The following is a 16,900-nucleotide window of genomic DNA, read 5'->3' as shown; positions in this document are numbered from 1 at the left end:
ATAACAAATGCGGTCAACTTTTCACCAACCAACCCAACTCAACCCAACCACCCCAGCAGAAGGAGCAGAAGCCGCCTGAGCTATGCGGCAAACGGAGAGGTGTTCACTTTCAACACTTTCATTCTCAGGATTAGGTGGGACATGCTGTTTGCGTACTGATACATTAGTGCTTGAACAAGTACACGCAACGACACTAATATTTGTAAAAAAAAAGAGTCATTATTTATTTATCAATTATTTAATCTTCAACGCTAATTATGTCAAATTGGGTCCCATTATTGGGTATCAAACACCATGCGCTCTTGCATTTCAAATTCTGTTCTACGCTTTATCAATCAAAACAGCAGAGTGGAGACGCATGGTAGAACATTGTTGAACGTTTTAGGATACATATAAAAAAGCCAATGACCATTTCATTTTGCAATATAATGGATTGTTTCATAAGGATTTATGATACAATAGTAGTTTACGCAACAAGGTGCAGAATGAAGATTTTTACAGCACGAGTCGTACATTTATCCAACGAGGCTTGCCGAGTTGGATAATTACGACGAGTGCTGTAAAAATCGAGTTCTGCACCGAGTTGCGTACAACGTTTTTTGCACCTTCATAAATTACCACTTGAGGATAGTTTTTAACTAAACTTTTTCATCAGACTGCACACTGATGTTTATAGCCATGATTAAGGAAGTCGGATCATAGCAGGTTATACTGTGCAGTTGTCACAATTTTTCAAACCTGCGTCCAGAAAGCATCAATAAGTTGATCAAAACTTAAAACAGTGCTGTAATGGTTCATTACGCAACGCAAATCAGTGCTGTAATGAACCATTACAGCACTGTTAATTTGGTGTGGGAAAGTAGGCCTTTTTTTGTCAGATTTGCGTCAGGTAAAATGGCCTATTACAATGAGAAGTTGCAAAAAATAACTTACAGGATGCGCCGCCCAATGTTGTAAAATATAACATTCTTTTGAACAAAAACATTGGGTGTTGGGCCATTTGGACGCTATAACTCAGACAAAAAATAAATCAGACATGCAGACTGAAATCAGAGCAATTCTGGTAAAAATGTATAATGATCTAAGAGATATTTTAAACTGTTTTATTCGGATTCAATGAATAGGTTACTAGCCGGTCGCTGAATAGCGCTGAAACCTGTTATTACAGAGATATGAAAATATTAAATTTACAATGTTTTCAATGCATCAAGTCGAAAGTATGAATAATGCTATTTTTTAAGATATGTTTCGTAAGGACACAGAAGCAGATCTTCAGAACCCAGATGAAAACCCTTTAAATTACATAACATCGTGTGTAGAACCGGAAGAGGCAATATTACTGTCTGAACGCATAACAGTTGATGGGTTAACATATGAATTTTATTTGAAGCATTTTCATATTATGAAAGATGATATGTGTAGGCTTTCTAATGGATACCTAACAGAATCCATGAATCCACTAAATATTTCACAGATAGAATTGTAACACTGATTCCGAAACGAGGCGATCTGACACTTCTAGCAAATTACAGGCCAATAACGTTGCTTAACGCGGATTAGAAGTTATTTTCAAAAATGGTGGCTTACAGAATTCAACCGTTTTTAAATGGTTTGCTCGGTCAAAGTGCCTGCATGAAAGACAAGTCATGCATAGACAGCCTAGACAAGTTGAGGAAAATATTCACCAAGTCGATCGAAACAAAACGTATCAAGGGTTTCGTAGTCAGTGTAGATCTTGAGAAGGCATTTGACAGAGTTCATCATCCGTTTCTTTGGAAAACTTTACGCAAATGTAATTTTCCAGACCAATTGATCGATTGCATAAAAAGATTGTACTCTCAGGCTACTTCTAGAATTTGTTACGTTTGTAAAATAGTTATAAGAATTTTTCATGAATTGCATTCTCCAATTCATGGAGAATTCTTCGATTGTTGCATGGAGTGTGTTACGTTTGCATTTAGTCGTATTTTTGTATCGTATGTTATACTCTGACTTGTGAAACTGTCCCAAATTTAATGTGCATTTGCAGCGCTCCAAACATTTCAGGAGCGATCCAGTATAAAACACGCAAGCCGTCCCCTAACACGGACATCAAATTGTAGACGGTCTTGTGTGACGGTATTGTTGCCCAAATCAGCATGCCCCTTAGGATTAGAAATTCCTAGACCAAAACAAGCTATGAATGCAGCAACAGATGCTGCGAACTAAAAGGCGAACTGCCAAACAAAATACATTTCTAGGATGACTGATGGACCAAGAACAATAATGAAACCTCGTCATCCGTTCGGAGTTCGTTATCCATGTGGATGACTGGGCACAAATTTATGTCATGTGTTGCATGTTTGTGTTTTGTACATTTGTAACGTTCCATTTTGTTTTTCGTATCTAAGTTCTCAGACGTGGGGCCCGATACGGAAAATAAAATGTGCATTTATAAGGTTCCAATGTACTATCTGTTATAAATTTTATATAATGGTTTCTTAAGTCGAGAATTTCGTATCAAATCTTCAGTTCGGCAAGGTTGCCCTCTCAGCATGATAATGTTTGTTTTATACAGGGTGTTAGGTTCCTCAGTGCAAACTTTTTGAGGGGTGATAGAGGACCATAAATAGTGAAAAAAATTGTTTTAAGCATATGTTCAAATCTCAACCCTTACGTAGTTATTGAACTTTCCATGTTTTTGATTTTTATTACCTTAACTGGCTACAACTTTAAAATGTTTAAACTTATCGCAGTTTTTTTTTCACCCTTATTCGAAAGATTATCGAATTTTCTATCAAATGACCTCTTTTGATCGATTGGTTCAATTAAACAACTAAATTTTCTAGAGCAAATAGCTCAAAAGTAGTGTATTTTAATTTGTTTTGTCAATTACCTATCTTTGAAAAATTTAAAATTATTTCTTAGGCAAAGTTGTGGTCCCAGTTCCACTCTACAATTCGTTTCTTGACACCAAACTTCTAGCACTAATCGTTTTCTTGCAATTTCGATTTAAATGTGCGGCACAGTGCGCAAAAAAGTGATTACCTTGACAGTTGCAAATTTATGATCTGAAATGCGATGTTTAAATCGAAATTGCAAGAAAACGATAAGAGATAGTTTGATGTCAAAGAACGAATTGTAGAATGAAACAATTTTGATTAAGAAAGAATTTTAAATGATTACGCATTTTTCAAAGATAATTGACAAAAGCAAATTGGAGCAAACACACTACACACTACGAAAAAATCAAATTTACTCGTGACGTAAATTTATTACACAGAACGTAAACAATTTAATGACGTAAATTTACGAGTCGTCTGACTTAATAATACGTCATTATTGTAAAATTGAGTTCAATGTGACGTAAACAGTTTGTGAATCGTACATCATTACGTTTCATATGACTTAATATTCAGTTAAATGTGACAGAAAATTACGTCACTTGTGCGTTTAAATTAACCACAGACAAACAGACGTAACTCTTAGAGGAAATTCATCAACAATTTTTGCCCGGTGTCATTTTCATGAGTACACTGCCACCTGTTGGTAGAACCGCGCGCGACACTGTCGGCCATGATGAATTTCGATTTGACGTTTTGCTGACACGCACACTACTACACAAATTGCCTGTAATTTTCGTTTGCATCATTCAGCACCGTGTACACTGGCAAACGTCAAAGCGATCGAACACTAGCGCATCTGGTGGAACAATCGCGCAAATCAAATGAAATTTGAATTGATCGTTAAATGCATGTGCCATGCCGTTAAGAAGAGTGTTACGTCTGTTTGTCTGTGAATTTACGTTATGTGTTGCTTCAGTCTGTCTTGGTTCGTCGTTGCATCGCGGCGTCGTCCTGCGTGTAGACGAGCTTGGTGGTCTAGTGGCTACCGCTTCTGATTCATATGCAGAAGGTCCTGGGTTCAATCCCTGGCTCGTCCCTTTCCTCCTACTTTGAATCTTTCTATCTACTTTCTCTCTCACTCTCTCTCTCTCTCCTACATATACATCTCATGTATATTCGTTCGTAGCGATCGCTAGAACCAGAAACGGATTAAAAAAAAAAAAAGCCGTTTCCCTTCCTTCCAACTTTCATTACAGCACAGTGTCAATCTATCATATAACGCCTACAAGTTATGCAACCAAGCGGACTGTGCCGCTTCATAGTAACTTTCACACATTCTATCGCTTTCCGCCTGGCACCCTTGCACCAATGCATGATCCATGTGCCAAAAATAAACATTTCCCACCAACACACCAACATCCGCATGACCTTGTGCAGGCGCAGAGGACTCAACGGCCTGATGTGGGCAAGCGATTGCAATCATCACTTCCCTCCCCTTCCCCATTGACCTGCAACCTGACGCAGCAGGCGCCATTGTCGCCTAAATACAAGACCACCAACGCTCACACACTGAAGATGCCTGTTAGTCCCAAGCAGCTATCTCATTGGTTCCTTGTGTGAGTGTAGCTGGTCTGGCGATACTGGAGTTGCAACTGCGGGCGGTCAATCAAGCTCAAGCTCAAGCTCAAGCATCGCGGCGTCGTCCTGCGTGCGTGCTCGTCTTCGTACGGGGCGGTTAAGTGTGTTTTTGGAGGCAAAGTGGAAGTGCCGCTTTTTTCATTCGGATCAGCCGCGTCGTCGTCGACAATTTGAATGTGCACATCGTCGTGGTCGTACCCGTGTGTTGTTGTAGCGGTTCAGTGTGATTTCGAGGCCAGTTTGTGGAAGATGCTGCAGCACATACGCACTGGACACTTCGAAGGATGTTTATTGGTGAGCTCGTTCCATTTTATCACAATAATTAATGCTATAGGATGTATAAAATTCAGCACTGGGTTTTGTGTATTTATCTAACAAATATTGAAAAGTTCGTCACGTCATGTGTCGGCGCTAGTTCCAAATGCACATTTAGTTGGTAATAAATATTTTTCTTTCATTTTTTGCATGTACACAAAAATTTTGAATGGTTCGTCATCTTCGGTGTCGACATTTGTAATATTTTAGCCCAAATGAATAAATGTTTTGACTCAAATAAACGTTGCATGAATTTCTGGAAAAAAGAGAGGGTCGGTAAAAGATAGACGGCGAACCATGCGGTAAGATCTTTCTGATTTATTTATCCCGTGTTATTTTGTTAATACTTGTGAATCGATCGCGTTCAGCATTGTCTCGCGCGGAAACGCAAACTACAGATGCGTCGGTGTTTAGCATTGTGTTCTCCTTAGTTGCGAATGAATAACTTATGTAGGGTGAGTTTTGAGGCACAATAGATCGCGTTCGTCGTCCAAGGTTTAGAAGGGTATTTCTTCGCGAGCGCATTATTAATCGCGAATCAAAACATTACATTCGTTTACCACGTCGAAATCCTCAACACATCTCCATTTCCCCTGTCCAAACTCCTAGTGATTTCTCGTAGTAACGCAGAGAATTCCTCGGTTATTGGCCTAAGCGAGAATCACGTCATCATTTCCTTCCCTATCCTCAATTGACCTGCATTCGGACGCGGCCGGCGCTGGTATTGCTTATTGAAAAGTATTGGGATTGCAGCATTTACACAATGAAGAGAAAGCTAATCCCAAGCATCATCTGTTGGTTCTTTGTGTAAATGCAGTTGTCCTTGCAATAACAGAGGAGCAACCGCGGGCGGTCAATCATGCTCATGCTCATGCTCGAATTTACGTTATGTGTTGCTTGAATATGTGCATTCAGAGTGACGGAAATTTACATGATTTTTTCTAAGTGTGTACTTTCGAGCTATTTGATCTAGAAAACTTAGTTATTTAACTAAACCAATCGATTCAAAAAGGCCATTTGATTTGAATTCATTAATCTTTCGAATAAGGGTGAAAAAACAGCGATTAGTTTGACCATTTTGAAGTTATAGCCAGTTAACGCAATAATAATCAAAAACAAGGAAAGTTCAATAACTACGTAACGGTTGAGATTTAACCATATGCTTAGAACATTTTTTTTACCATTTATGGTCCTCTATCACCCTTTAAAAAGTTTGCACTCAGGAACCTAACACCCTGTATATTAAACCTCTTATAAGAAATATTTATGCGAATGCTTCTGGAATTTTTCTCTACAATAATATCCTTAAAGTAATTGCATAGGTACGCAGATGATTTGAACGTATTCATACGAACTGATGAAGAATTTGATTTAATTTTGAAAATCATCTCTTCTTTTGCATGCTTCGCGAGAATCGAGTTGAATATAACTAAATCAAAGTTTCTGAGGATCAACGTCTGTCCGTAGGGAACTCAGTTCATCCGAGAAGCGGATGAATTGAAAATACTAGGAGTGGTGTTCAAAAAATCCTGGAGTGAAAGCATTGATCGTTATTTCGAAAAATTAATTAACGATATATAAAGTATAGATTGAATCTGAATAAATTTCGAAAATTAAACTTGATTCAGCGAGTGTGGTTTGTAAATACATTTGTATTGTCCAAATTATGGTACTCCACCAAAGAATATTCATCTAGCTGAAATAAAATCAACTGTATGTGCGTGTGGCATAACAATGTATTCAAAGTTGACAGAAAGCAACACTTTTAAGCTTTTGAAAAGGGAGGGCTAGGACTGCAAGATCCAGAGGCCAAGTGTAAAAGCTTCGTTTTTCAAGATACTGATGATGAATATTATCTTTTGAACCTTAAACAACAGTCTAGGTTGACTAGAAATGAAAGAGTGGTTGGAAGAAGGACGGTTTGTTGTGCATAGTTACAACATAGAAACATGTAAAATTTTTTACACGTACATTTTGGAAAAAGAAACTTATCAACACAAATTTGAATACATTTTTCCGGGAAATTGATTGGGAAAATATTTGGAACAACATCAGCAACTCCTTTTTGCATTCTGAAGATCGATCAAAAATGTTTGAGCTAGTAAATGATTTAATTCCAAACAAAAAGAAATTAGTAGATTACGGAATCCGGCGAATGAGTGATGTGTGTGATGAATGTCAAGAAGCAGATACAAATGAACACAGATTGAAGACATTCCCCAAATCAGAAGACATACCCAAGTAACAATCAGCATGCCTTGAAGGTTTTTCATGTTTTATTCTGGTTTTATACGAGCATGTGAAAAAGCTAGTTGTTCTAAATTAGTTGTATGTGGTAGTTTTTACTTTGCACCTTTTGCGTTCCATAAAACTATCATATAACTTCTGCTATAAACATCTTCAGTAAAAGACTTGCAAATAGTCATGAATTGGTTTTATCACTTATTATATACCATTTCAGTAAGCCTTGCATTTGCAATTGTTGTCGGAGATTTTTTTGTAAACAAATACACAAAACTGTGAGGCAATGCATACAATCTACAAAAGATTTCGTGGCCGTAAGACCAAAAAATGCTGTGATAAAACCGCTAGTTCTATCATGACCTAGTTATGACCACCTCAGGAGGGTATTGGAGGAATCATCAGGAACACAGAGTTTTATCAGAAAAATATGTCGCCTAGCCGGGATAATTTATGTGAATACAGAAAATTCATTACTCAATATTATGATTTCACCACGGTTTCTGGGACAAAAAAACGTTATCGAAAAAAAAAAAATCAGTATCGCTAAGTTAGTCTTTCATTTGAGACTAAGTTTGAACACTCCTCTAAAAGGTTTTGAACAACCTTGATACCCGAATGAAATAATTGGAATTGAGTTCAAAAACTGCAAAAGAAACTCTTGTCTCACTCGTGCATATTGCAGCTCTTAATTAGCTCAATGATGCGCAACAGCAAAAATGGATTCAAATTTGCTTCGCAGCTGCAACATCGCCTGTGTTTCAAGCGACGACTTTGATTTGGTGATGCGAAGAAATAATAAGGCCAAATTCAGGGTGGCTCATATTGCCCCTACTACCCCAAAGCAAGCAAAGCGCCTCTGGTTGTGAAGTCACAACTTAGAAGATTTGAAATGCAAATGATCGTTGTGGAGCTTCGTAGCCGTGCGGTTAGGGTCACCAAGCTTATAATCGCACCATGCTATGGGGTGAGGGTTCGATTCCCGCTTCGGGCGTTGAAACTTTTCGTGAGAATAGTTCGTGAGAATAGTTTCTTCCCCGTTTCCACTGGTGCATGCTCCGTTGTCCGTTGTCTAATGTTAAGTTTAAAACAGTCTGTACAGCCGAAAGCTGAAGACGTTGTCCGTGTCTTTTCAATATAAAGATTGCTTTTCCAAGATACATATATATTAGTTTTTTTTTTTTAAAGCGTGGTCACAGACAAACAGACGTAACACCTTGAACGATTTTCATGGAAATCCGTCGCACAGTTCACACTACCATGCTACCATCACCTGGTGGAAAAGTTGCACGAATCACTGTGTTGTGCAATATTGTCAACAGAAGGCGCTAGTGTGAAACGTCAAACGCATAGGAAAACGATGCGCGCGCCTCTGGTTGTGGAAGCCACAACTATGAAAATTTAAAATGATCGTTAAAAGCGTGGCCGATGGAAATTTCGCAAGTGTTACGTCTGTTTGTCTGTGGCGTGGTCGATGTATTTTTTTTTCAATATTACATCTGTTTGTCTATGGCATAACCGTTATGATGCTGAACGACAACAATCAAGTGAGACGTCTGTTGAGCTGAATTAGTTTCGTTGAGTCTTATCACTCATTTGGTCATAAATGAAAGTTACGTAGCTTTGACGATAGGAAATATTCGAATGTTGTTATCTCGATAAGCAATCAGTCAGAGGCCGATAACGTAATAGCATAGACAACAGACACATCAAAGTGTAAGAATTTCAAATATAATCGTCATTAAAATATAATCTGAGATCTAGGGTGTTTTTTTTTTGCACTCTTTTCCCTAAAATAGCCAAACGTAGCTGGTAATTTTTGTTCTGTGTATGCATGTCTCATATAATGAATTTGAATTGTTTTCTCAGTTGAAAGGTAAACCAAATCTAGTGTAATGTGAATAGTAGATATAAGAAAGTTGGATTCTGGAAAAATAAATCAAATTGAAATTGAAAATATAATGCTGATTACGACGCTGATTACGACGTCTCATCAAGAACTCTGTAGCTGTAATAGTGCAATATATGTTTGTCCAGGTAATAGACACATTACACCAACAGGGACACAAACTTAATAACTTCATTAAGACGAGCATAAATGAAGCGTTGCTTCATAGACACACAGATGCCACATCTAGAATAATTTTACCAAAAGCTTATACCAACTTACTACCAACCATTAGCTGTTTCTTTTTTCATATATGGTATGTGGGGGCAAGATGGGTCAGGGGGCAAGATGGGTCAGTACCGTTTTCAATCGCACAATATAAGTTTTGAATCTTTCAATAATTTTCCCAGATGAACGACGGGGATACACAAAAAAGTGGTATATTATTTTGAAAATTCTATACGTTCCTCGCACATAAAAAAATAAAATATTTTTTCGTTAAACTCCTTATGCTATACATTCCATATGACAACGTGTATTGTGTAGACGGGGCAAGATGGGTCACCCTAATTTTTCGGTATGTTTGCATAGTTTTTGAAAATGTTTTATTTTTTCGTGGAAATGCTATTCTGTGACCTACATTATCGAAGCGATGAGAGCACTGAAAATTTGAGAACATATTTTTTAAATTTTCCTTCAAAAAATATAGGTTTTCAAAGTCCGTTTATGGCTACCCGAACAAAAATCTTCTAGTTCTGAGAATAATCTACCGATATGTTTCAACACTTTCTTCATGTAATCTGTACGTCTATGAAGCTTAGATGTATAGAGAAAAACTAGAAGATATAGTATTTTTTGTTGGAGGAAAATCGAGTTTTCTTATAGCTGACCCATCTTGCCCCCGTTAAAATGAGGTGGGGCAAGATGGGTCATGTTTTGAAAATTGTTTGTCACGACGCAGGTTTCAAACTTTATAACCTTTTTATACTCTTATATCATAGCTGACTAGTGTATCTGAGAGTCGTGGTAGAATACAGAGAAATGCGATTTATATTCAGAAAGTTATAGGGATCCATTTCTTAGGTGACCCATCCTGCCCCCACTTACCATACATATGAATCACATAAGTGTATGAATGCTGATGTTCTGTAATGTTTAATTACATTATGAACAAAGCCTGAACTTGAATGCACATCCCTACCATCCACAAGGATAGCACTAATTCTTGTTAGGCAAACAACATAAATCACACATACAGTCGTTCACACACTGCATTTCACATTTATAGAAGAAAGCACGAATGTGAAGAAAAAAATCAAAGAAAAATATTTACCCTTTCTATGCGAGGAATGCTATGCTGATTTTTTTTTGCAATTATGAGTGATACCTATCTACAAATGGGGCGCTGGCCCCATTTGAGTCCGGGGGTTTATCTGGAGCACTTCCGGTACTTTTCTTGCAAAAAACACAGACACGACCGGGTTGTTGTGTTATCAGCTGGTGGAGAACAGCTACTGAACTCTGTGCTGGGAGAATGGCATAAAGTAAAAACCGGAGTGCTAAGGTAATTTCCTACGAGGAAGTGTATTATCAACGCCAAGGTAGAAGACGTCGTGCAGACGGAAGTAGCCCAGATTGGGAGCTGTCGAAAAAATTCAATCTATTTACAAATCAATTTTTCAGCACTACGTCAGATATAGACACGTTTGCCTACGCGCGCTTGCAACCCCTCGTCGTCCATCGTCATTCCAGAATTTTCAAGAGGTTCTCAATTCATTGTTTATTGGTGCTTGTTAGAGTAGAGTTTTTCAGGAAGTTGCTTGCTGAAATCTCGTGAAAAATTTGAGCAATTTTGATGCAATTGAAAGAAGACAGTCTCAAGATTTTTTGATTTTTTTCTAGGTAAGCTAGCGGAGATCTCAGTAGGACATTAGAAATGTGATTTATTTTGTCATACTTGAGAAATTTCAAGTACCGTGACCGTACCTAATTCCGTTCACTTAAAGCGATGCACTAAGTCTAACAGCTGTAGAAAACACATCTTCTGCATTTAATGGCTGTAATTGTGCAACACTGTTTCATTATGCCTCTATATTGCTAGGAAAATATAATCAAGGTTGCAAGTACTCCACTTATTTTGAAAATGGTCGCCAATTAAAACAAGTTTTTGTTCGTAATTCCAATCAGTATGCTCCTAACTCCGTTCACTTGTGTTCCTAATTCCGGTCACTCCAAGTAATTATCATGTTGACAAAATAATCATATTGTTATTGTTTGTTAAAGTAATAGTTATATTTTTTGTGTAAAATACATTTATTTCTGCTTAAAAATGTGTTAGTTTTATAATAATTTAAAGGAATAATATTGGATTTTTTCAATGTTGTTGCATTTTTAAGGTTTTTTTTATTCTTAGGGCCGATTTCTTCACCTCGGCTTAACCGGTAAGCCAGGCTTACCCTGGCTTACGCTTAAGCCAGGGTGAAGAAATCGCCCCTTAGATAGTTTTATCAATTTTCAATGATCCCATTCATTCAAAAAATTTCTCCGTCATTTTTGCTTCTCACTACATACATGATTTAAATCAGAGCACCCACCAATTGAAAATCAATTTCTTTTTATTTGAATAAATTGTCACTCAAATGATTAGCTGAGCACGAAACACGAAAAACACTGCAAAATTCTGCCAGACTGAAAAAAAATCGAATGTCGCGTCAAAGTCGGGTATTTTTTTACCGAATGTTGGACCACTGTTGGGCCCACATCGCAGAACTGTTGCGTCTATGTTGGGTTTGGAGGCCAAAATAAAAACAGGTCAATGATAGGTTCATGTCGGGTTTGACGTCATCTTTGACGAATCAATCTTTGAACCTACGCGAATAAATATTTAAACAATTTATGCTTGCTAGCTGGTTAGCAATGAATGATATGTACCGGTCATCTATCGTCATAAGGACTGTTCAATTTATAAAACGGACAACTTTACAAGGCTATAAAAAGAAGACGCGTAGTTCAAATTTAACCACCCTTGTTTCGTTGTTCAGTACATCATCTGTCATTATAGTGATCATTTTTGAATGGAATAAAAATAGTTTTATTTTATAGAAAATCGGCCAGGTGTTAAATAAGGTGAATTTTTCGATTGCTGAAAATTGAAAATATATATAAAATTACTGTTCACGTATGGTATATCGTTTTTAATACCAGAAAAGTATGTGCCATGCTGCAGCAGCATGAGTAATAAACATTCTGGCAAAATTTAAACTCAATGGGAAAATTAAGTGTTGAGATATTATAGTCTCAAGTAAGGTTCGATTTTTTTCAATAAAATTCAATTGTAAAGCAAAAAGGGCATGAAAATATTAAATAATCAATTTTTTTACGAATCCAGTCGAAAGTGAGAATAATGTGGTTTTAAATGCAGAAAACTGCTTCTCAATAGCATTGCTGGTTTGGTTATTGTGCGCTAATGCAGACACAGTAATCAAAACGGTTTCGTTCTTTGAAGGTTCTTACAAATAACAATGCAGCCTAATGCAAATTTTGCGTAACAATAATGTTGGAAATGGAAACTTTGCATCCGATTATTATTAAATAAGGTGTACAATAACATGGGACCAACTTTGCTGAAAAAAAATATAATAACAAGATTCGCTAGAGTCGAAAATCTGCATCAATGGAGCAACAAGTATGAAATTTTTTAATATGGCCATCTTTATGTACTAAATTTTTGATGAAAAATGCAATTATAAGTAAATTTTTCTTCTGTATCATTCAGAGAGCAATATTCTACTACTCTGGACAAATTTTTAGCCGAATCCGTGATGTTATTGCAGCACAGGACTTAAATAAACATTTTTTCATAATTTCTATGAAAATAAGGTAACTCACTATATCAAGCCGGAGACTGCTTGGTGCATTATTACTGATCAACTATTAAGCTTTACCTTTAGTAGAAGAGTATAAGATTCCAATACATTGAAAACCTCATGAAAATGTGCATATTAAGTATGTGGAAAGTTTTGTCGAATTTTGAGAAATGGGTTTTTATTGATGTTTTACGAAAACCGCTTCAGTAAAAGATAAAGAACATTTTGCTTAATGCTATATTTTTCCTACATTTGAGAATAGCTATAGAAAGTTATGCAAAAAAATTGATAATGATTTTATTGAAAAATAAAAAAGATATCGCACAAGCAAGTTGTCCGTTTTATAAATTGAACAGTCCTTAGTGCCTTGACTGGTGCTGGAGTTGGTTGTTCCGATTGTACTGCATTTTTTCATAATTCCTTCGCATCCATATGTTGATTGGAATTAGGAGCAGGTACAACCTCTAGTATCCTAATTCCGGTCATGTACCTTTTTCATTTCCAGCATCATGAGTCGTCGACGAAAAAATTTTTTGATGTTGAATTTATAAAAATATGTCCTTTACTGTTTTGCTTTGGCACTTGTTTGATTTATTTTGTTAGTATTTAATTGGAAATACAATTAATATATAAATTGATGTAATCCGCAGGTCCCGAAAAGAAAAAAAGTAGTATGGCGGCCAATTGGATGATAAATAACATTTAATGTATTTTCACAATAATACATAAACAATCATTCAAATTTAAATTATAGTCTGGCGTGGACATAATTATGGAAAATTTTAAAAACAATAGGCTCCTAAAGTCCTAGCGGGATTCTTGTTTTAAACCACAATATATGGTTCAAGAGTACATATTTACTCATTTTTTGACGTTTTTATTAACCGTACTTGAAAATATATAATTTTTATTTTTTTAGCATTTTGTCTCGTCCCTAGCTTATAACACATCCTTTGAGTGATTTTTTTTCACCGTGTATGTCAGATAGGAACATTTTTGAAATCCCAGTGCGAAAAATGTCGAGCTCAGTCACACAAGGTTGACCTCAAATGTCAAAGTAGAACTATTTACCATTTTTCTTATTTCGAATTTTCTCATTATTCCTTTGTTTTTCAAGTTCGAGTAAAGAACAATTCCGATTAGAATACCATGCTTGATCGTATTATTCAATATAAGCGAGATTTCGTCTTTAATTTTAGGACCCTATTTGTAAGAGATTTGCGACAATTTCGGCTAATACTTGTCGTTTTGATTATAGTGAACGGAATTAGGAGCTGATTGGAATTAGGCGCGGTCACGGTATATGTAGAGTTTCTAAATGATCTTGTTAAAATCGTCTTTGAATCACCTAAACGAAATTAGTAGGGTATGCGATACATTCCATATAATCTCCATATAAACGGCCGCGGGCAGATGGGTCACCTTCATTTTTGAACGTATTTCAGGAGCATTCAAATGTAATTTATTTTTTATTGCAAGACTATCTCATAAATGACTTCAATCAAGCGGGATGAACGCTCAAAATTATAACTTAAAATTATGACAATTTTTTAGTGAAAACATCGATTTTTAAGTCGCCTTAGCACCGCTCAAATCGTAAAGTTTTATATATTCCAAATAAATTTATAAAATGTTTACTAGTAGCTCTTGTTTACTCAGTATGGATATGGAGCATATATGAATGCGGAGCAAATCTTATATTTTGACGTTTTTCGTTGAGAAAATGTGAATTACTTAAAAAAGGTGACCCATCTTGCCCCGCACTTTTTTCACGGCGCAAAATCGATCACTTTTTAAAACTGCTTGTTTAAGTCTAGTACGCACCTGATAAGAAAAGCACTCCAGAAAAAAACCCTCTAATTACCAAAGGAATTTTGACATCTGATTAGTATGGGAAGAAATGTCACTTTTCCTTGAGGAATAATTGAGCGGAATATTTTTCCGCAAGGAAAAGTGACAGCTCCATTTGATTTGCCCGGCAGGCGTTACGACCGTTACACAATTTTCATTTCTTTCCAACTGCGGACCGCTCAAGAAATTTTAACAGCGAAATCATTTCTTGACCGTTCCTTGGCCTATCTTTTTCCACTGTACTTATCAGGTGCGTACTACCCTTTAACATTAAATTTTGTATTTAATGAACTTTTTATCGACTTTTAGCATAGCTAACTAGTGTATTAAAGAGTAACGGACGACTACAAACCAATACGATTTGAATTTACAAAGTTATGGTGATCCATCCTTAGGTGACCCATCTTGCCCCGCCCCACCCTAAATCTTAGTTTATTTGTTAGGTTTACTGATTTTTTCGCGTTGTACAGATTTGTTTTTAGAATAAGGTTTTAAACCCATTTTTTTAATTCTTATGTAGTAATGAGTTATTTTTTTCCCAGAAGTAACTATGTATCAATCTATTATCTTAATAAATTCTAAGCAAAATTTATTGATAAAAAAACAATTGTTACAATACTATATACAATGTACAATAGGTGTTGAAACTGCCTGAACATGTTTTGATGAACTAGTGATATTGTTCTGATGGTGTTCTGAGATTATTCCTTGGCACAAATTCTAGATCCCTTCACTCGTAGGAATCAAAATCCAATGAAATTCAAATCTATCGTTGAATTCGTGTACCAAGCTCTTTTGAAGAGTGTAACGCCTGTTTGTGTGTAAATGGGCGAAAGATCTCAAGTATGTTTTTTTTTATATTTGAAATATTTAAAAAAAAAAAAACAAAAAAAATGCCGATTTTGTTATTACGTAATAGATAAATGTAGCCTTTATATGTGTAGGTAAAACGGTATAACTAGTATGCTATACATCAAGAAGAAAAATTTAAAACGAACAAATGAACACAAATTTGTGAACGGTCAAAAGGGAGGAACACGGACCTCTTGAACTGTTCTAACGATGAAAAGTGAGTGATGAATAGTGAATAACAGGGATGTTGCTTGAGTGAATTGGGAACGTCTGCTGCTATATACAAAGCTCCATACTACTTCGGGATCTAAATCATGAATGAAGCACACAAAAAATCCTATGCATCAAAACTTCCGACCGAGCACTAGCAGGGCCAATCGCATCAATCACCCGTACCAAACCATCCGTGTGGTTGGATGGATGTATGGCAATGAGCTGCCTCGCCTCCCTATCAATAATTCCTTTCGGGGGGAGAAGTGGCGGCCGGCCGAAAACCTTTGCTTTCGCAAAAATAACTAGGCACACAAACCTGTCACAGGATTCGTCAAAGTCCACGCAATTGCAGCAGCAAGCTAGAATGTGATTACGCTCGTCGTTCCGATCGAAATATTCACAACAGCACAGCGGATCTGTGTCCACTTCATCCCCGAACGACGACGCAGAGTAAGAATAGTAATCCCGGGCATCGGCATAGGAACTCATAGCAGAAGAAACACCATGACTTTTTCACCTCTCAACAACTGTGGAAATTACTGAAACCGAACAACCTATTTTGCTTGCCACAATAATTTTCACATGTACCTTTTTCAGTGAAAGAATGATTGATGGCTTTTCAGTAGGGTCTTTTTTATCACTCACTGATGGCCACTGCGCGGCCTTACACGCACGAATCTCACGATCACGACCGACCGACCGACCGAGGCGCAGTCAAGGCAGCAGCAGAACTTGTAAACAAACCGCACCACAATCACTCCCACTCAACCCACACCCCACCACAAACAATCATGACTGATGGGGTGGTACTGAACTCAGCACAGTGTGGCCAGCATCATTGACATCTGCTCATTTAAAAAAATATTGCGAAAGGTTACAAAAAGATTTTTATGCAATTCAGTATCATAATTTCAATTTTATATAACTCATTTCAGTACCATAGTGGCCATTTTTTTCGAACTGGTTCTTTATGCAACTGAAATGAGTTGCATAATGAAAAATAGTTGTATAATGTTCATTAGGGACAATGGAAATTTGCCTTTGACCGCGAAATGTGAGAAATCCCGCGAAATGCCGTGAAAATTGACAAAATTGTGAACATACCTTATAAATTTCCATCAATTTCAACTTACTAAACATAAATTAACTGATGATATCTTTAGACAATAGTAAGTTATACACGATTCTGTATCGCATAATAAAAGTTTACT

At 36.7% G+C, this 16,900-nt stretch overlaps 1 protein-coding gene across 4 annotated transcripts in view; it reads right to left on the bottom strand.

The window, feature by feature from the left end:
- LOC109416792 (palmitoyltransferase ZDHHC23-B) overlaps window positions 1–16,425 on the bottom strand; it is a 33,418-nt gene extending 16,993 nt beyond the window's left edge. The window contains exon 1 of one of the 4 annotated variants that reach the window (XM_029864178.2): window positions 16,006–16,425. In XM_029864178.2, the coding sequence (XP_029720038.1) occupies window positions 16,006–16,178 (173 nt within the window). In that variant the 5' untranslated portion in view covers window positions 16,179–16,425. Of the gene's footprint in view, window positions 1–10,240; window positions 10,639–16,005 lie in introns of those variants that run through there. The other 3 variants (XM_029864179.2, XM_029864180.2, XM_062849365.1) reach the window with 3 other exon arrangements.
- Between the last annotated feature and the right edge of the window lie 475 nt (window positions 16,426–16,900).

This window comes from Aedes albopictus, chromosome 2 (assembly GCF_035046485.1).
Source record: "Aedes albopictus strain Foshan chromosome 2, AalbF5, whole genome shotgun sequence".
Taxonomy (NCBI): domain Eukaryota; kingdom Metazoa; phylum Arthropoda; class Insecta; order Diptera; family Culicidae; genus Aedes; species Aedes albopictus.
Note: the sequence above shows the minus strand (reverse complement) of the source record. Positions and strands in the feature narration are given on the sequence as shown.